The following is a 21669-nucleotide window of genomic DNA, read 5'->3' as shown; positions in this document are numbered from 1 at the left end:
TTTTGAGACAGGCTGGGACCTGGGACCCTTTGCTGCAGTGCTTGCACCTGGACAAACATCTCCTGGAGCAACAGAAGACAAAGAAGCTATAAGGGACTAAGAATAACTGTGGGCATGTGCAGTTGGGGCAAATTATGGCCAACAAGATACAAAAAGACCAAAAAACCCCCCAACTGCCACTTCTGAAGAGCTGGGAGCAAAAGCAGGGTACCGCGCATGCCCCCTGCACACACCACCACCAAAGGGGTGGGCAGACCACCAAAGCCACCCTTCTGGCTCCACCCTTGGACCCGCCCTCACCCCGTACCTCCACCCTTGGGGAGCAAGCAAGCACGGGAATCTGTTCGTTCTCGCTCCCCACTTCTGCAGCAGGGGTCCCAATAAAGCCTTGCCTGAATTTCTTGTCTGGCCCCTAATCAATTTCTATTGACTAAGGAGGCCAAGAACCCTGGTTGGTAAAAACTTGGGCTCTCATCTTGGAGTCAAGCCATGTGGCTTGCTTGCCGGCCACTTTTACTTCCTCTTTTGATGGATGATTCCACTGATTGGACTAGGGGTGGCCACCTGACTTAAATTGAACCAGATTCCCTTGCTTGAGAATGTTTTTAAAATGGGGATGCTAAGAAAGCTATCAGTTGGAGTTTCTAAGGCCAAGGCAGATGGAGAAATATTGATGGCCAGTTTGGGGTGGTGGCTACTGATGAGAAAACAGCAGAAGACTGGAGCTATGCAGGGAGAATCAGAGATGAGCGCTCAAATGGCTCCAGAGTGTTGGAGGGAGCACCTCATTTCCAAATGGAGTATCAATTCCAGTTAATTGAGCATTTATTCCACTGACATCAATAGGTGTTTATTAACTGCCTTCTAATTGCCTAATGCTGGTTCTGCATGGATCTCACCTCTACTTCATGCTCCCTTGGGGTTTGGAGACAATGCTGCACCTTATAATAAATACTCCTTTATGTATACCAGCTTGAATGAGTTTCTATGTCTTGCAAATAATTGTGCCCCAAGACAAGGTTGTGTTTACACTGAGGTCCTCCAGGAAAGGAGGAATTTAATGTTCATTTGTTCATCCCATCAGTTGGAGTGCTCTTGGTTGCAAGTGACACAAAAAATCTACCCAGCTGGCTTAAACAAACAAACAAAAACCAATTTGTAGAGCTTCCCTGGTGGCGCAGTGGTTGAGAGTCCGCCTGCCGATGCAGGGGACACGGGTTCGTGCCCCGGTCCGGGAGGATCCCACATGCTGCGGAGCGGCTGGGCCCGTGAGCCATGGCCACTGAGCTTGCGTGTCCGGAGGCTGTGCTCCGCAACGGGAGAGGCCACAACAGTGAGAGGCCCGTGTATCGCGCGCAAAAAAAAACAACAAAAAAACACAAAAACAAACCAATTTATAAATTCATATATAACTAAAAAAGACCAGCTTCAGGGGATACTTGAGCTAGTGGCTCAAATGAGGTCAACAAGGGCTGAGTTCCTCATCTCTACAGATTTTTCTCTGGGCATCAGTTTCATTCTCAGGCTACATGTGGTACTCAAGCCAACTTCTCTTCCCACTCCCACAGCTCCAGCCCTCCTTCTCTATTAGCAAAATAGGTGCAAGGATCATAGACCATATTGCACATTCCAGAGAACTGAGAAGCTTCTAGTCTTGGGGTTGATTTTGTATTGGCTTCAAATGGGTCGCATATTTATCCTCTAACCTAGTGTTCCTCGACGTTGGTACTGCTGACATTTGGGGCCAGATCATTCTTTGCTGTGGAAGGCTGTCCTGTGCATTGTAGGATGTTTAACAGCATCCCTGGCCTCCACCCACTAGATGCCAGTAGCACTCCCTCCTCCAGTGTGACAACCAAAAATATTTCCAGATATTGCCAGTGGCCAAGCAATGAAAAATTGCTTTTGAGCACTACTTCTCTAACCAATCACTATGGCAATGGGTTATAGAATGTGCTGATTTCTTAAAGCAATGAGTTTCTGCTCTGAAACTGGGGCGTGGGGTAAATTTAAGGGCTGTCAGGTTTGCAGAAGCAGGAATTCTGTGGAAACAACTAAAAAATATTCACTCCATCTCCTCTCTTTTGGCTAAGTCTTTGGAGATGGAACAGTCTCTTTTTATTTTATTTATTTATTTTTTAAATTTTTTTTGCGGTATGCGGGCCTCTCACCGTTGTGGCCTCTCCCGTTGTGGAGCACAGGCTCCGGACGCACAGGCTCAGCGGCCATGGCTCACGGGTCCAGCCGCTCCGCGGCATGTGGGATCTTCCCGCACCGGGGCACAAACCTGTGTCCCCTGCATCGGCAGGCGGACTCTCAACCACTGCGCCACCAGGGAAGCCCCTAGGTGACTTCTTGACCAAGAAGACAATGATAATACAGCTGTGTGTCTGCTGTTTGCCCCTCCAGATATACCCTCACACTTCTCCACTCTGCTCTGTGCACTGGGAGGATGACCTGAGTGGAGAGCATCAGTGGACTCAAGCATCCTCTTGCTTCCACTTGGGTTTGGCTAGTGAGAGGCACAGGTGGGAGATTAGAGGGTAGAATGTGTTTATTTCCCTGGTTCCCTGACTGCAGGGTGGCTTTGGTGCTCTCCATCCAGCTGCCCTCTGTTAATCTGAATAATTGTTCCCTCTCCTTGGCCCTTCTGGCCTAAGGGGGTAAAGGCTCTCCACCGTTGCAAGTCCCAATGTACTGCAGTATGACTTGTCTACACCCTGCCCAAACTTCATCTATCTGTTATCTATCTATCTATCTATCTTCCTACCTATTATCTATCAATTATCTATCATCTATCAATTATCTATCTAATCTATCAATTATCTATGTATCTATTTGTATATCTATGTATCCAACTAAATTTTAGCTATCATCTATCAATTATCTATGTATCTATTATCTATCAGTTATCTATCTATGTATCTATCTATATATCTATGTATCTATGTATATACCTATCTTTTAGCTATCTATCATCTAACAATTATCTGTGTATCTGTGTATCTACATATCTATCCATCTATCTATCTTTTAGCTATCTGCCATCTATCAATTATCTATGTATGTATGTATGTATCTATTATCTATCAATTATCCATGTATCTACGTACCTGTGTATCTATCTATCTATCATCTATCATCTTTTAGCTATCATATATCAATTTACCTATCTATCTATCTATCATCTATCTTTTAGCTATCTATCTATTAGTTCATTTTTGTTCAGCTTTATGAGGAATAACTCACATATAATAAAGTGAATCCACTTTGTAAAGTTTGATGGGTTTTGACAAGTGCACACAGTCATATAACCACTACACAATCATGTTTCATCATTCCCCTTTGTAGTCAGTCCCCTTCTGCACCTCTGGCTCTGGCAATTGTGGATCTGCTGTCTGTCACTGTAACTACAGTCTTTCCTTTTCTAGAGTTTCATATAAATGGAATTGTGCAGCGTGTAGGCTTTTGAGTCTGGCTTTTTTTTTTTAAGTTAGCATTGTGCTTTTGAGATTGATTCACGTTATTAGGCATATCAATTATTTTTTATAATTAATTAATTAATTATTGGCTGCATTGGGTCTTCGTTGTTGCGCACGGGCTTTTCTCTAGTTGTGGCGAGTGGGGGCTACTCTTTGTTGTGGTGCGTGGGCTTCTCATTGTGGTGGCTTCTCTTGTTATGGAGCTCTAGGTACACAGGCTTCGGTAGTTGTGGCACACGTGCTCAGTAGCGGTAGCACACGGGCTTAGTTGCTCCGTGGCATGTGGGATCTTCTCGAACCAGGGCTCGAACCCATGTCCCCTGCATTGGTAGGCAGATTCTTAACCACTGCGCCACCAGGGAAGCCCTAGGCATATCATTTATTATGTGTAGTCGTTTTTACTGCTGACGATAGTATGTATGTCGTGTGTTATAGATATGCCACAGTTTGTTTATCTATTTGTCAGTTTAGGGACATTTTGGTAATTTTTAGTTTTCGACGTTTAAATAAAGTTGCAATGAACATTCATACAAGTTGTGTGGACACACGTTTTCTTTCTTTCTTTTTTTTTTTTTTTTTTTTTTTTACGGTACGCGGGCCTCTCACTGTTGTGGCCTCTCCCGTTGTGGAGCACAGGCTCCAGACGCGCAGGCTCAGCGGCCATGGCTCACGGGCCCAGCCGCTCCGCAGCATGTGGGATCTTCCTGGACCGGGGCACGAACCCGTGTCCCCTGCATCGGCAGGCGGACTCTCAACCACTGCGCCACCAGGGAAGCCCTGATTGATTTTTTAATTGACATATAATTCACATACTATAAAATTCACAAATTTAAAGTGTACCATTCAGTGGATTGTATTATATTCACAAGATTGTGCCATCACTACCACTATCCATTTCCAGTTTTCTCATTGCTTTATGGAGGAGAGAATTTTTGGAGGTCATCACTCTGACATGGATTGATTTTTTTTCAAACGTTTTATTTTATATTGGAGTATAGTTTTTTTTTTTCTGTTAAAGCTTTTTATTGGGAAAAAATTTTCAAATTTACACAGAAGGAGAAAGAATTATTTTTCCCATTATTCAGCTGTAATAATTATCAATATTTTGTCATTCTCCTTTCATCTATCCCTCCCACCACTTGGAGTATAGTTGATTAACAATGTTGTGATAGTTTCAGGTGTACAGCAAAGTGATTCCATTATACATATACTTGTATCTATTCTTTTTCAAATTCTTTTCCCATTTAGGTTGTTACAGAATATTGAGTAGAGTTCCCTGTGCTGTACAGTAGGTCCTTATTGGTTATCCATTTTAAATATAACAGTGTGTACATAATCCCACACTCCCTAACTATCCCTTCCCCCCCACCCTTCCCCCTTGGTAATCGTAAATTCGTTTTCTAAGTCTGTGAGTCTGTTTCTGTTTTGGAAATAAGTTCATTTGTATTATTTCTTTTTAGGTTCTACATATAAGCAATATCATATGATATTTGCCTTTCTCTGTCTGACTTACTTCACTCAGTATAACAATCTCTTGGTCCATCCATGTTGCTGCAAATGGCATTATTTCATTCTTTTTAATGGCTGAGTAATATTCCATTGTATATATGTACCACATCTTCTTTATCCATTCCTCTGTCAATGGACATTTAGTCTGCTTCCCCAACATGGATTGATTTTTGGTTGTTGGATTTATGGGTTTGGAGTTCAGAGGGAATGACTGATCTGGGATATATCTTCAGGGAGCTTTGGCACAGGAATGGTATTTAACACCATATGATTATACTAATCACCTAGGGAGAGAGAGGAGAGTCAAGGGTGGGATCCTGGACTCCAGTTCCACTGTTAGAGTTGGAGAGAAGAAAGAGATTGAGGAGTAGTCAGAGACGAAGGGGAGAAACCAGGTGTAGCAGATGTTGTCAGCCTTCTGTCCATATCTCCTTGCTCTGACCACTTCAGTCTCAATTCCAACAGTCTGGAACAGCCAGTCTCATTCCAACAGCCAGGCAACATCTATTTGCCTGAAGGCTTTCTCTGGCCACAAAAGCTTACTCTATTCACTTGTTCAGCAGGCTGGGAGCACTGTGGAATTAATGCCCCTAGGGTCCTCCCTGAGCACTGACTGACTGGAGTGGGTGTATACATACATCAGCTCCCTCTCCTCTCTGTGGTGAATGCTCTCTGCTGCTCCCCAGTGGTTTCCAGTGGGAATGAACCCCAGTTGACACAGGGATAACTTGCTTGATAACCCGTGCTTAATGAGCTTCCTTTCCTTTCCTTCCTCATTTCTCCGCTCTCCTACTTGTGTGTTCTGAGATCACCTCCCAGAGAAGCTTACGTCCTATCAAATCCTTGTCTGCTTCTGGGAGAACTTCAACTATGACAGGGGTTGTTGGTGTAGAGTAGGTGGGCATGCAAAATCATGAGACTGTACTCATGTATAGTCATGAAATTTAACTCATGATGTTAAAGTGCTCAGCTCAGACTCTGTGTTCATTGCAGCACTGTTCACAATAGCCAGGGTCTGGAAACAACTTAAGTGTCTGTCAATGGATGAATGGACAAATAAGAAATATATATAATATTATATACATGTGTATATTATATATATATAATATGGTATATATACATATTGGAATATTATTCAGTCATGAGAAAGAAGGAAATCTTGCTATGTGTAACAACACATATGGACCTTGAGGTCATTTATGCTAAGTGAAATAAATCAGACATAGAAAGACAAATACTGCATCATCTCACTTATATGTGGAATCTAAGAAAGCTGAACTCAGAGAACAGAGAGTAGAGTAGTGGTTACCAGGGGTTGAGGGAGGGGAAAATGGGGGAGATATTGGTCAAAGGGTACAAACTTCCCATTTTAAGGTTAATAAGGTCTGGGGATTTAATGTACATCATGGTATTATAGTTAATAATACTGTATATATGTACACTTGAAAGTTTGCTAAGAGTATAGATTGTAAATGTTCTCACCACAAAAAAAGAAGTAGTAATTCTGTGATGGGGTGGAGGTGGTAGCTACTGCTATGGTGGTCATCATTTTGGAATATATAAACATATTAAGTCAACACATCGTACTATTCAAACTTGCACAATGTTCTATGTTAGTTAATCTCAATAAAGCTGGGGGAATTTTTTTTTTAATACAAATGTCTCAGCTAGGGAGAGGGAAGAGGGCTTAGGACTGAACTCTGGAGAATTGTAAATTTAAGAGGTGTGAGAGGAGGAGATTGTGAATGTGTGGCTAGAGAGGTGGGAGAGAAAGCAGGCAGCATGGAAAGCAAGAGAGGAAGTCAATGCAAGGAGGGAGTCTGTCATCTGGGTGTAATGCTCCTGGGAGGTGGGATAGATGAGGACGGTTCCGAAGAGCTCATGGGCCAGGGGGAGAAACACAGGGACACAGATAATATGAAGAAGAAACCCAGGACCTCTGGGAGCACAGATGCTACATGTGACTATCCTGGAGTGATCAGGGAATGCTTCCTGGAGGAGGTGATACCAGAGATGTGTCTTTCAGGAGGAGTAGGAGTTTGCCAGAAGGCTAGGAGGTTGGGGAAAATAAATTCTGAGAGAATAGTATGGGAAGGAGCAAAATAGTGTGAAACAGCATGGAAAGCTCAGAGGAAGGGTCAACAATTTGGAATGGCTGGGCCTATACCTCACCTTCCCACTTACTGGTAATTTATTTATTTATTTTTGGCTGCGTTGGGTCTTTGTTGCTGCGCGGGCTTTCTCTAGTTGCGGCGAGTGGGGACTACTCTTCGTTGCGGTGCGTGGGCTTCTCATTACGGTGGCTTCTCTTGTTACAGAGCACAGGCTCTAGGTGCGCAGGCTTCAGTAGCTGTGGCTCACGGGCTCTAGAGCGCAGGCTCAGTAGTTGTGGTTTAGTTGCTCCACGGCATGTGGGATCTTTCCGGACCAGGGCTTGAACCCGTGTCCCCTGCGTTGGCAGGCGGATTCTTAACCACGGCACCACCAGGGAAGCCCACTTATTGGTAATTTAATCAATGAATGTATGTCGGTTTGCCTGGAGCAATGTTTGGATGCAGAACTAGAGGAGGTAACTGTGGCCAGATCATGTGAGTCTTGAAAGTGAAGATGGGGAATTTTAAACTTTACTCTGAGGGCAATGGGGAGCCATGAAAGGTCCCTGGGTAGAGAGGAAACACAGCCAAAGTCTTCTGTTCTGCTGGCCAGTGCAGAGGATGGACTGAAGGGAGAAGTAGCTGCATGCTTTTGCAATGGGTGAGAAGGATGCAGGTTGAGTTAGGATGGGGCAAAGGGAACGGGGGCGAGGAGAGGAGAAAGAATAGAGAAGACTTGGCAACTAATTAATTCTGGGAGAGCAAGAGAGGGATAACCGTGAGAAGTTAAGCCTGGGCAACATTTATATACCAACATCAAAGTGATCCACTTCCTCCTTCCTCCTTTTAGGGAAGGGCAGGGAGGGTGTCTCTTCCTTGGGGCAGCAGCCTTGCCCAGCTCGTGGTGGGCACTGACGGGCACTGGGGAGAATGGATGGAGTGAGGAGTGCATTTGTGACCACCATCCACAGAAAGAAATCATAATTAGTCCTTTCCCCATCTTTTTTGCCATCAGAGCCTGTGGGCTGGGGAAGCAGACCCTGGGATCTCCAGTTTCCAGGAGGGAAAAACCCCACAAGGTGTTGACAGCCTGAGCCCTGGGGGGCTTGTTAGTGTCTGGGGAGCCCCTGGGACAGCAGCTCCAGGGAACCCCTGTATAACAGGACCCCGGTCCTTAGCCCCTCCTCTCTCAGGCAGTGAGCGGAGAATGATGTCGGCAGGCACCGTGGAGCCTCCCTCGGCCATGATGAATATGGATTCAGGGCCCCTGCCTGGCTGCAGAAGCCACCCTGGTCCATCCCCAGCCCTAGGGGTGAAATCTGAGAATGAGTTGGTGGAGAGAGAAATGCCAGAGTGACTGAGCATTCATCTGAAAACAGCCAACAGGGCCGGATTTTGATGACATTTGCCCAAAAGATGTTCAGTTCTGTTTTCTGTGTGGAATGTGGGACGGAGAAGATGATATTTGCTTAGGAAGGGAAGGGGAAATCTCAAGGAGAGCTGTCCATTGCCATGCACGCCGACCTGCATCCAGAGTCCACACCAGAACCTTGACCTGCACAGGCATGTGAGCAGACGGGGGAGAAGGGTGGGGCTAATGCGTGCAGTTGGGGTGCAAAATGCACACATGTGTGCCCTGCAAGCATCAGGCACACACATGCACATACATGTATCTGGGAGCTTCCTGGGCACAAATGCACACATACACATATAGAGTCATTTAGCAGTGAGGGCTCAAAGGCGATGGGGAAGGGGCACCAGTTTTGGGGGAGGCTTCCTGATGGAAAAGGAAAGACTCCAGATCCTAGTCCCATGTGTTCCTCAGCTTTCACCCTCACTGTAGGGGGAACCATGGGTGTGCCCCTGAGCTTGGGACTCACTGGGTCCCAACTCTCCCACTAAACAAGCAGCTTGCCTGGAGACCTGTCCATGGGTGCAATTGTCACAGGTTCCAGGTATGCAAATAAGGAATTTTCTAGTCCTGTAACCTGACTCCCTTTTGGCCAGGCACTCTCACTGGTCACAATTGGAAAGCAGACTTTGGACACATTGAGGCAAATTCAAACTCAAACGCATAGCTTCTCAGCTGCTGCAGGGTTAAATTTTAGCCACAGGCTTCCCCTGTGGCTCAGTGGTTAAGAATCCGCTTGCCAATGCAGGGAACACGGGTTTGAGCCCTGGTCCGGGAAGATCCCACATGCTACGGAGCAACTAAATCCATGCGCCACAACTACTGAAGCCTGTGTGTCTAGAGCTCCACAACAAGAGAAGCCACCACAGTAAGAAGCTGGCACACCGCAACGAAGAGTAGCCCCCGCTCGACGCAACTAGAGAAAGCCCATGCGCAGCAATGAAGACCCAATGCAGCCAAAAAACAAACAAACAAAAGAAAACAAACAAACAAATAAATAAATTTTTTTAGCCACGTTCAGGGCTTCCCTCTTTACTCTTCCTTCTCTCTGGACTGGGCAGATGCCACCTCTGTGTTGAGGATGGAGAGAGGTGTCTGCCAGCTGTCTGCATGAGTCCAATGTGCTCGGTGTGTGTCCGCTCTAGCATTCCCTGAGATGAACAGAATCTCCTCTCATCCTGGCTGGACTGATCCCACCCTCCCCCCCGCCCCCTCATACAGCTTTGCCAGCTCCCACACCCTGCTCTTTCTCCCACACCCGTATCTAACCCCTCAGGAAATTCAGTGGGCTCCACCTGCAAAACCTGTCCAGAATCGGCCACCTCTCACCACCTCCGTGGTCCCCACCCACCATCACTCACCTGGAACAGCTCAGCCACCTCCTCCTTGGTCTCCTGGCTGTCACCCATGTCCCCCCACGTTCTGTTATCCCACAGCAGCCAGAGAGCACCTGGGAGCCTCTGAGTCAGGTCATGTCCCTCCTCTGCTCAGAATCCTCCATGGCTCCCATATCACTTGGTATAAAAGCCAAAGTCCTCACTCTGACCCACAAGACATGCTCAGCTCAGTCACCTCTCTGCCCTCACCTCCTTCCTCCATCTCAATCACTCCCTCTATCTCCCTGTTTGTCCTTGTGGTTCTTGTTCCAGGCACAGTCTGGCCCCAGGGCCTTTGCATGGGCTGTTGCCTCTACCTGAAAAGCTCTTCCCCATGCACTTTCTTGACTGATTTCCTAATTTCTTTCAAGCGTGAATTTGGGGCCTTTGCCAAGCTGGGACAAGCCACCCTGACCCATTCCCAGCCCTCAAGGTGAGATCTGAAAATAAGGAGGGGAAACAAGAAATTTCAGAGCAACTGAGCATTAAACCTCAGCAAGTCCTTTTCTGATGGTCTTATGTAAAATTGCAGCCCTCCTCAGATCCCTCAACTACCCCCTAAGTTCTATGCTTTTTCTTTTTCTGTAGCACTGTCTTCCAACATACGATCTCACTTATTTAGTTATCATGTTCGTTGCTTATTTCCTGATTCATTTCCCTAGAGCCTTTTTCTCCTCCAAAGCTGGGATCTCTGCCCATTTAATTCCCTGCTGTGTCCTTAGTGTCCAGAGCAGTGCCTGGCACAGAACTGATGCTCAATGAATGTGTATAGCATGAAAGGTGAGCCTGCAAAACTTGCAGCCCTTGAAGCACAGCCTCCAGAGACGGACTGCTGGCTTCAAATCTTGGTACCATCACTGTGAGAATTTGAGCAGATGATCCCCTCTATGCTCTGCTTCCCCAGCAGTTCAAAGCCTAGAATAGTAATCCCAGCTATCCTTGCAAGGAGTCTGAGACCAAAGGATTCATACCATTGTTTAAGGAATCTCACTATTATCTGTAAGCTCAGAGGATCAATATCTACTTGCACAGATGTGGCTCAGAGGGGCAAAGCCAGCTACCCAGGGTCACGTTGCTCCTAGTTAGTGAAGGTGCCAGTATTTAAACACAGGTCTTTCTGATTCCAGAGCTCAATTTTGTTGTCTCTGCCTGTCACTGTCTTGAGAACAGGATTTCTGCTTTATGTAATGGGGATTTTTATCAGTTAGTGACCTCCCTATCACTGCAGGCAGGTAAGTAGAGGCTGGATAATTGAGGTCGAGGAGACTCCTACACTGAGTGTATGTTGAGGGGTGTTTCCTTCCCAATTCACCTATTCATGAGGCCCAAGAAAGGCTGACATTCCTGGAGGAAGCTCGTGTTAATATTATGAAGGGCCCCTTCCCCATATGGCAACTGCAGTTGGGAGTCCATCAACTTGGTCTCGACTTCTCCCTCTAAAAAACATCAACTCACTCAAAAATTCCTCTAATTCCCTTAGGTCCCCACGCATGCTTCCTGTGATCTTTCTAAAAAGTCTTCCTCATGGCTTGCCAGGGAGCCAAGTCACCCACCTATCTGCAGTTTTTGCTAGACATTTGCTCTTCAGATCGTATATTGAAAATGTTCATCACAAATGGCGTTAGCATATTTTGTATTTCAAAGGGAACTTCTTTATCTCTACCCTTAGCTTCCTTTTTCCAAACCAGATTCATTAAACTTCTTTAAGAACAATAAAAAATATTTACCCAGAGGAAAAAAAAATCCCTCTAAGAAATGTAATTTCCCTGTTTACAAAAATCCCCATTCAATGTAGGAAAATTGGGACACACAAAAAAGAATAAAAAACACATGCATTTGTAGTGAGTCAACTAGGATTTGATTTGTTACCCATTTCTCAGAAAACACATAAATGAGAATTCTTCTCATGTCATCAATTATTCTCAAAGACGTGACTTTAATGATAGTCCATCTTCTCTCCTATTAAAGTTTTAGGGTTTTTCCCCTCTTAATGGTTTGTAAGGGCATTTTATTGAACACTTATGTTATTTCTTTTTTTTAACTTTAAATAATGCTACTGTGAATATCCTTGTACCTGGTGTCAGATAATTTCTTTATGAGAAAAATCTAGAAGCAGAATTATAGAACCAAAGTAAGACTTCAGATAAATGACAAATTGCGTGTTCCTGCAACCAACAATGTAAAGATGACGGTAGACGGCCTCGTTCTGCACACACTCATTAACACCCAGCACTCATTTTCCTCTTTAATCTTTGCCAATTTGATAATTTAAAAAAATTTAGGTCTATTTAGGTCTTTTGCACATTTTTTGATTGGTTTTTTTGTTTTTTTGATATTGAGCTGCATGAGCTGTTTGTATATTTTGGAAATTAAGCCCTTGTCAGTTGTGTCATTTGCAAATATTTCCTCCCAGTCTGTAGGTTGTCTTTTCATTTGTTTATGATTTTCTTTGCTGTGCAAAAGAAGAGCCAAAGATTTTTTAGGGCCACAACCTTTTCTAGTTTATGATTTGCCTATACATTTACTTCAATTTAACAATGTTTTGTGATATTCAGAAATTACACTTTTTTAGCGGTCATAATCCAACTACTCTTTTTCCTCTGAAGTCTTCCAGCTAATTGAATTTCTATAATTCTCACTATATAAAGGTTCTGATGTTCTTTCTGATACAGTTTAATTTGAAATAAAAGAGTCTCTTTCAGACACATGCTCTGGGCATCTCTGCCAAGTGTGACTTTTCTTAGATCTAGATTTCTTAAGTGGAGTCTGAGATTCTTAGTTTTGGAGTTTCATTTTGCTTTATTTAGTTTTTGAAGATTTCAAGTCAGGCTTTGCTTTTTTTTTTCTCACAGTGTGAATCTCTCAGAGGACCTCACTGGAATTTCCCTAAGTTGAATATTCTTTTAGTTTTATTTGTGCTGGATCAGGTGTTGGCAAACTATAGCCTGAGGGCCAAATCTGGCCCCCTGCCTGTTTTTGTAAATAAAGTTTTATTGAAATAGTCATGGGCACGTATACATTATCTGTGGTTGCTTTCACACTAGATGGGCAGAGCTGAGCAGTCGTGACAGAGATCGTACAGCCCAAATGGCCTAAAATCGTCACTATCTGGCCTTTTACAGAATAAGTTTGCACCCCTGTGCTTGATCAACAGGGCTGCCTGCTTCCTGCTTCCTGGTTTTCCTTTTTTCATGAAAAATGGACATCCCTTCCTCACTTTTTGCACCTGTTAAGTTCTTTGATGGTCCTGACTAGTCTTTTCTTTATAAGCAGAATGTATTTGGACTCGACCAAGCACATTTCTGTTGTTTTTCTCTACTTTATATATTCTCAGAACTATAATAATAATAATCTAAAATTTATTTTTCACAAATTAAAATTTCAGCAAACTTCCAAAACATTTAAAGGGTCATTCTCAATTTCTCTCCTCCCATTGCTGCAGGTGAGTAATTTCGGGGGCACAGCTATTTATTCTCTTCTGAGGGTCACCGGCTTGCAGATTACCCAAAATGCCACTAGATGGCGCATAAATCAGGACTCACCTCTCCACCGCCTCCACCCATCCTCGTCTCAGAGTCGGTATTTCAGGATTTCAAGACTGAAATGTGCTTCTCTCCAAATCAATTAACTCTTGATAAGCAGGGAAAGATTACATTAGGACCATTTTCCAAATGCAAAATACTCAGAAACATTCTAAAATAAGTTATACATATTTTTCTGAGCTAGCAGGTTAATTGATTATAAAATAATAAAACTATCACCAATTCAGGATTTTTACTAATGCTTCATTGTTTGAATTAGAATGGTCAATAATTTTATGGGAATTTCCTGGCGGCCCAGTGGGTAGGACTCCGTGCTTCCACTGTAGGGGGCACGGGTTCCATCCCTGGTGGGGGAACTAAGATCCTGAATGCTGGCAGCGTGGCCAAAAAAAAAAAAAAAAGGCCAATAATTCAGAGTTATTTTCCATTTAATTAACACAGATGTATTTATTAGCACAAGGCCTAGGGCCTGCAATACTATTAGGGGGCTCATGAAATTGTGTTACTGTCTAAGATCAGAAGAAATAAATAAATTTTTAGGGTGAAAATTATATTCATTTTACACCAACACAGTCCTAAAATGTAAAATATTAAATTTTTATAAAACTGAAATAAATTTTAAAATTAAATTGTATTTAATTTACTTAATAAATTAAATTGTATTTAAATAAAAATTTTAAAAATAAAATTTAAATAAAAATTTAAAACGAGTTTTTTTCTTTGGCTGCTCTGTGAGGCTTGTAGAATATTAGTTCCTGGGCCAGGGGTGGAACCCCTGCTCCCAGCAATGGAAGTGCGGAGTCCTAACCACTGGACTGCCAGGGAATTCCCTTTTTAAAACCAAAACCAAAACAAAAACAATTTTTATGGAGGAAGGCAAAAGTGCCTAAGGCTCATGGAAGACTTGATGTAGCCCTGGGTATTAGGTTTCCTAAAAGTATTCCTTTGTTCATTTCAGATATCGATGCTACAGGCTTTGCCTTTCTTGGGTATTCTTTTCACACGGATTGTAGAGGACCCTGTAAATTCCTGAACCATATCCCCTTGGCACTTATTCCCTTCCTTACCTGCCAGACTTTGAATTCCCTGTACATGTGGCAGATTTGGAAGTACTGGGAAATTAACGCCTCCTGGTCAAAACTCTTGAGCAAGATGATTGGGGGCTGGTGGACAAACATCCCACTTCCCTTGTTGCCCCTCAGAGACCTCCAGGTGGGATAAAATTGTAGTGGTCCCACTAAAGAATGTCACTGGCCACCTGGCTCTTCAAGGATTGAGTCATTGGCCACTGCAGTCACTGACCTTCAACACACCCTGAAAGGGTTTAGGGCGGAGATCAGGAATGAGGGTCTCTGTGCTCTGGGAAAAATGACAGAACAGCCCTTCAGATAGTTAGATATTTTCAGGAGAGTTTTTTTTTTTTTTTTTAATGCTTGGCTTTTTATTTATTTATTTATTTATTTATTTTTGGCTGTGTTGGGTCTTCATTTCTGCGCGAGGGCTTTCTCTAGTTGTGGCAAGTGGGGGCCACTCTTCATCGCAATGCACAGGCCTCTCACTATCGCGGCCTCTCTTGTTGCGGAGCACAGACTCCAGACGTGCAGGCTCAGTAGTTGTGGCTCACAGGCCTAGTTGCTCTGCGGCACGTGGGATCCTCCCAGACCAGGGCTCGAACCCGTGTCCCTTGCATTAGCAGGCAGATTCTCAACCACTGCGCCACCAGGGAAGCCCAGGAGAGATTTTTTTTAAATAAATTTATTTATTTTATTTATTTATTTTTGGCTGCATTGGGTCTTTGTTGCTGTGCACAGGTTTTCTCTAGTTGCAGCGAGTGGGGACTACTCTTCGTTGCGGTGCGCGGGCTTCTCATTACTGTGGCTTCTCTTGTTGCAGGGCGTGGGCTCCAGGCGTGTGGGCTTCAGTAGTTGCAGCACACGGGCTCAGTAGTCCACGGGCTCAGTAGCTGTGGCTCATGGGCTCTAGAGCACAGGCTCATTAGTTGTGGCGCACGGGCTTAGTTGCTCGGCGGCATGTGGGATCTTCCCAGACCAGGGCTCGAACCCGTGTCCCCTGCATTGGCAGGCGGATTCTTAACAACTGCGCCACCAGGGAAGCCCCAGGAGAGACTTTTATGAACTCAATTTCTTGCATCTTCCCATACTTAGAAAAGCACTAAAATCATTAACTAAGATAACTGTGCCTTGTGACCAGCAGTAATTTTCTACCAAGATGTGTGCTTGATTGCACATCCCCTTCTCCAGAATTACATATATGCTGACCTGCCCCCCACCTCTTCGGAGCAGTTGCTCAAAGCTCTCTGAGAGGTTGTCTCCTGGGCTATAGTCCTCAGTAAGTCCCCAGATAAAACTGAAACTCACAGCTCTCATTTTGTGTGTTTTTATTTCAGTCAAAACCTTGATAATACACTTTTATTGTCTGTCTCCCTTCCCCACTCCACCACCCATGGCTTTGGAGATGAGGCAAGGATTACTTAGAGACTCTAAGAACTATAACAATTATGTGACATGATAGAGATGCTGAATATGGCTACAGTGGTAATCATATTACAATATATCAATGTATCCCAGGCCCTGGTGACCACCATTTTACTCTTTTTTTTTCTTTTTTTTTATAAGTTTGGCTTTTAGGTTCCACATATAAGTGAGATCATACAGTATTTTTCTTTCTCTGTCTGACATCATACTTGGCATGATGTCCTCAAAGTCCATCTATATTGTCAAAAATGGCACTATTGCCTTCTTTCTCACCACTGAAAAATATTCCAATGTGTCTATGTACCAGTCTTCTTTATCCATTCATCTGTTAATTGGCACTCAGGTCATTTCCATATCTGTAATTTTCTCGTCTGTTGAAGAGCTGTTAGCTGGGTGATATGAGGAAAACAGTGACTCATTTCTGAGTCTCTCTTTCCTTTTTTTTTTTTTTTTTTTTTGTAAAACAGGGATGATTATCCTATCTCACTGGTATCTGTTGCTTAGCAGAGCCTTATTAAGTTGGCCTATTCCATTTCCTTTGCTCTCTCCTCTCAGGTTCCTGAGAAGCAGTGGGAAAATGCCACCTGGCTGGTGACGGAGTTCATGCTGGTGGGTTTCTCCACCTTCCCAGGCCTGAGGACCACCCTCTTTGCACTGTTCTTCCTCACATACTTGGTTACCCTGAGTGGCAAAGTCACCATCATCACCATGATACATGCGGATCGGACCCTGCACACTCCCATGTACCGCTTCCTGGCCGTGCTGTCCCTCTCTGAGACCTGCTACACGCTGGTCACCATCCCCAATATGCTGGCTCATCTGCTCATGGAGAGTGGAGCTATCTCCATCCCTCGCTATTGGGCTCAGATGTTCTTCTTCCTGGGCCTGGGACTCAGCCACTGCTTCCTCCTTACCCTGATGGGTTACTACCGCTGCGTTGCCGCCTGTCATCCCCTGTGTTATTGGGTGATCATGAGACCCACAGTTTGCCTCTACCTGGGAGCCCTTGTTTTCTGCTTCGGGTCTTCGGTGGCCTTGATCGAGACCAGCCTGATCTTCTCCTCGCCCTTCTGCTGCAGCGAACGCGTGGAGCATTCTTCTGCGACAGCACCCGGTCCTGAAGCTCAGCTGCCCGGGGAGTGCCAGCAAAGCGCTGGCCATCTTCTTCCTGACTATCCTCGTGGTGCTGGTCTCCTTCCTCCTCATCCTCCTCTCCTACACCTTCATTGTGGCCGCCCTCCTGAGGATGCCCTCAGCAGCCAGCTGGCACAAGGCCTTCTCCACCTGTGCGGCCCACCTCGCTGTGGTCATTGTGCATTTTGGCTGCGCCTCCATCATCTACCTGAGGCCTGAGTCCAGAGGAAACCAGGACCAGGACCACCTGGTGGCTGTGCTCTACACGGTGGTGACACTGCTGCTGAACCCGGTGGTATACACTCTGCGCAATAAAGATGTGAGGGTGGCATCGAGGAGGACCCTGGCGCGAAGCCGCGGAGTTTTAAAAATAAACACTCGTCCTAAGTTCTGGCCCTAGCTTTTTCATGAACACTTGCCCTGCCTGACACTCAGTTCCCCCACCTGGAAAACAGAGGCCACTCCCATAACCTTAAATGAAATAGCCTGGGTGAGACAATTTACAAACAGTGCCTGAGACCCAGCATGAACTCCATAAAGGCTGCCCTTTCCCTTCGTCTTCATTTCCTTGACTTTGCTGGGTTGCGATGCGGTCTGCAGCGCATGATGGTCTCTAGTGGAGGGCGGCCCTGACCCTACCTGGTGCTGGCGGGCAGTGGAGGGCAGTGCTTTACCTAGCAGTGAACAGGGGTTGGCACCCGGTCCAGCATCCTTTTATTTTGTCTCGCTCAGAAGTAGTTCACTTTTTTTGGGATGTGGCGGGGTGGGGAATGAATGTTACCAACCAAAGGCTGCCTTTATTTTTCCTGTCACACTTAAATGATGTTTTCTTGATTGTTGGCCACCTCCCTCCCCCTTGGGTCTTTTATTTCTTTGGTATATGATGGGGAAAGAAAGAAAAAAGGAAGAATTAAATTTTTTTTATTGTAGTAAAATATATATAACAAAACTCATCTTTTTATCCTTTTAAAATTTTCTTAGTGTTGAATTTTATGAATTCTTTGTATATTTTGGATAACAGTCCTTTATGAGATATGTCTTTTGCAAATATTTTCTCCTAGTCCGTGGCTTGTCTTCTCAGTCTCTTGATACTAATTTTTCCAAGTATTTATCACTAACTAAAATGATCTTATTATCTATTGTTTGTCTCCTTTAGACAGTGTAAGGTCTTCGTACAACCTCTCACTACAGTGTAAGGTCCAAAAATAACGTGTATTTCCAGTGCATAGCATGGAGCCTGGTATTTTGGATGCAGCTGACAAATATTTGTTTATTGAATGAATGGATAAGAACTGTTAACATTTTTTAGTTTGCTTTATTCTTTTTGAAAATGGCATTAAGCTGTTTTAAGTTCTTCCATCTCCTTTTTAAAATTTTGAAGCTCAATTTCAAATTACCGCCATTTTCATCTTCAAAATTAAGGATAATGGTTAGCCACTTACAAGAGCATGAGATGAATTTCTACTATTTAATCATTTTTAAGTGTACAACTCAGTGGCATTAATTACATCCACAAGTTAGTGCAACCATCACCACCATCTTTTTCCAAAACGTTTTTCATCCTCCTAAGTTGAAATTTTGTGCCCTTTAAGTAATGAATCTTCATTCCCCCATCCTCCCCATCCCTGGTAACATCTAACTTACTTTCTGTCACTATGAATATGCCTATTCTACATGTTCCATATAAGTGGAATCATATAATACTTGTCCTGTTGTGTCTGGCTTATTTCACTTAGCATAACTTTTTTTTTTTTTTTTTGTGGTACGCGGGCCTCTCACCGTTGTGGCCTCTCCCGTTGCAGAGCACAGGCTCCGGACGCGCAGGCTCAGCGGCCATGGCTCATGGGCCCAGCCGCTCCGCGGCATGTGGGATCTTCCCGGACAGGGGCACGAACCCGTGTCCCCTGCATCGGCAGGCGGACTCTCAACCGCTGCGCCACCAGGAAAGCCCTGGGCTCCTTCTTAAAGGCTGTAAGAGTGCTTAGAAACACAGGCCACCTCCTGCCCACTGAACCAGGGGGTCTGGAGATCTGGGTTCCAGTTTAGCTTTGAACCACTTGCTGAGACGTGGGAAGGTCCCTTTCCTTCTCTCTGTCTCAGAGGTCATTAAACCATGACACATGTTTTTTTCCCTCTGACATTTTTAGACCCTATGCTTTCTCTGAAACTCATAAATATGAGGATTGATGAGGAAAGGTCTAGTAAGTTCACTGTTTCCCAAAATGTGAAGCTCTTAACAGTAACATTTCCTGCATGTGGCATGAAAGAAAACTTTGAATTACACAGGCAGAAATTTATTCCCTTTCTCAGTTCTCTTTGAAGGCTGATGATTACTTCAAGGAAAAATTTCAGTTCGGTGCTAGTGTATCTTTTAAAAAAATTATTTATTGGGAATTCCCTAGCTGTCCAGTGGTTAGGGCTCCACATTTTCACTGCCAAGGGCCCGGGTTCAATCCCTGGTCGGGGAACTAAGATCCCACATCCCGCATGCTGCATGGCGCTGCCAAAAAAAATTTTTTTTATTTACATAGTGTGAGTGTGTATAATATCTGTCTATATACACACATATATATGAAGTTACATGTATAATTTTATTTTTAAAGCATCATATAGTAAAATAGATTTTTTAGTGTACAGTTCAATGAATTTTAACACATGCAACCACCTCTACAATCTGGATACAGAGCAGCTCCATCACCCCCCAAAATTCCTCATGCTACCCTCCATGTGTCACACTTTCTGTACCCCCTGGCAGCCATTGATCTGTCCTCCTACACTATGGTTTTGTCACTTGGAGATTATCATATCAATGGAGTCACACAATATGTAACCTTTTGAGACTGGTTTTTTTCACTAAGCATAATTTTCTTTTTTAGCAATTTAGCATAATTTTTTTTGAGCTTGTGGGTAGAGAATGCTTTTCCCCTTAAGTTTTTTTTTTTGGTCATGTCACGCAGCTTGTGGGATATTAGTTCCCTAACCAGGTATTGCACCTGGGCCCTCGGCAGTGAAAGCACAGAGTCCTAACCACTGGACAGCCAGGGAACTCCCTCCCCCCACAAGTTTTATTGAGATATAATTGACATATGATATTGTATAAGTTTAAGTTATACAACATAATGATTTATTATTTGTATTTACTGTGAAATGATCACAATATGTTTAGTTAACATTCGTCACTTTACATGGTTATAAACTGTTTTTCTTGTGATAAAAACCTTTAAGATCTACTCTCTTAGCAACTTTCAAATATACAATACAGTATTGTTAACTGTAGTTACTACGCTGTACCTTACATACCCAGGATTTACTCATCTCATAACTAGAAGTTTGTACCTTTTGACTACCTTCATCCATTTCCTCCACCCCTCACCCCCTGCCTCTGACAACCACCAGTTGGTTCTCTGAGCATAACTGTTTGAGATTCATCCAAGTTATTGTGTTACCATATTTTGTTCTTTTATTGCTGAGTGGTGTTCTATGGTATGGATGGACTACGGTTTGTGTAACCACCTACTGAGGGGCATTTTGGTTTCTCCAGTTTTTGGCTATTACATATAAAGCCGCTATGAACAATCATGTGCAGGTTTTGTGTGACTTAGATTATTCAAAACCCCTTCTGATTTCCCAACTCACTTAGAATAAAATTCAACATAAGCACAGTGGTACCTGGGTGGGCCCCCAAAACTACACCCTGTGATAGGCATGAGGGAGCCATGTGGTTGAAGCACAGGGCCCATTCTTGAAGTGCTTCCAGTCTGGAGGCCCAGGCAGCACTGCTTGAGTTCATATTCTGCCTCTATCACTTACAAGCTGTGCAACCTTGGGTAAGTTCCTTAACCTCCCTGTGTTTCAGTTTCAGCATCTATAAAATGGGGATATTGCTAATACACCTCCCTTCCAGGGCTGTTGTGAGGATTAAATTAGTTCATATGTCAAAAGGGCATGGAACAGCGCCTGCACATAGTAAGTGCTTGACATAAGATAATCACTATTTCATTATTGGCTCGGGAAGTTTAACTGGGCCCAGAAGGCCCTTCTAGGACATTTGCATTTTATCCTGTTAATATTGGCAAGGAGAGTGGGGTTGAGCTGGTAGGTGAGAGACAGTGGGGAGAGGGACTGGTTTGGAGACTGTTGGAATAATCCAGAGCAGCTCTTATAGAGAGGCGGGTAAGAGCCTGTTTGGAGTGGGTTCAAGAAGAATAGGAGAAGAGCTTACGGAGACAGCTTACGGAGACAGTAAGTACAGATGGATTTTGCCAAAAAAAGGAGCAAATGGACAGTCACAAGTGGAGAATGTAGGGCCATCGGAAGGTTTTTTTTTTTTTTAATGGGTGAAATGAAAACCTAGGAATGATTCAATATAAAATAAAATTAACGACGGGGTGGAATCCTTGGAGGGAAATCCCAGAAGTTGACAAGGGATGGAAGTCAGTCTTGGAGGGAAGAAGGGCGCTCAGGACCAGAATTACTCCCCCTGTACTGATGGGGAGATCATTTTCCAGATGCCGGACGGCTGCAATGTGAAGCCCTGGTTGGAACCGGGGACCACTCAGAGGGCCCATTCCCCTGCACCGGAAGCAGAAAAACTCCAAGAGTCCGGGAAGTGGGCAGGGCTTACAAG

At 44.1% G+C, this 21669-nt stretch overlaps 1 protein-coding gene across 1 annotated transcript; it reads left to right on the top strand.

Annotated features, from left to right (window-relative positions):
- Positions 1–13390: 13390 nt before the first annotated feature.
- LOC132486908 (olfactory receptor 10T2-like) lies at positions 13391–17442 on the top strand. The gene is made up of 3 exons (XM_060094451.1): positions 13391–13450; positions 16464–16854; positions 16988–17442. Exons 1-3 carry the CDS (start codon positions 13391–13393, stop codon positions 17440–17442), a joined length of 906 nt encoding a protein of 301 aa, XP_059950434.1.
- The last annotated feature ends 4227 nt before the right edge of the window (positions 17443–21669 follow it).

This window comes from Mesoplodon densirostris, chromosome 3 (assembly GCF_025265405.1).
Source record: "Mesoplodon densirostris isolate mMesDen1 chromosome 3, mMesDen1 primary haplotype, whole genome shotgun sequence".
Classification (NCBI taxonomy): Eukaryota; Metazoa; Chordata; class Mammalia; order Artiodactyla; family Ziphiidae; genus Mesoplodon; species Mesoplodon densirostris.
This window is presented reverse-complemented; position numbering and strand designations above follow the sequence as displayed.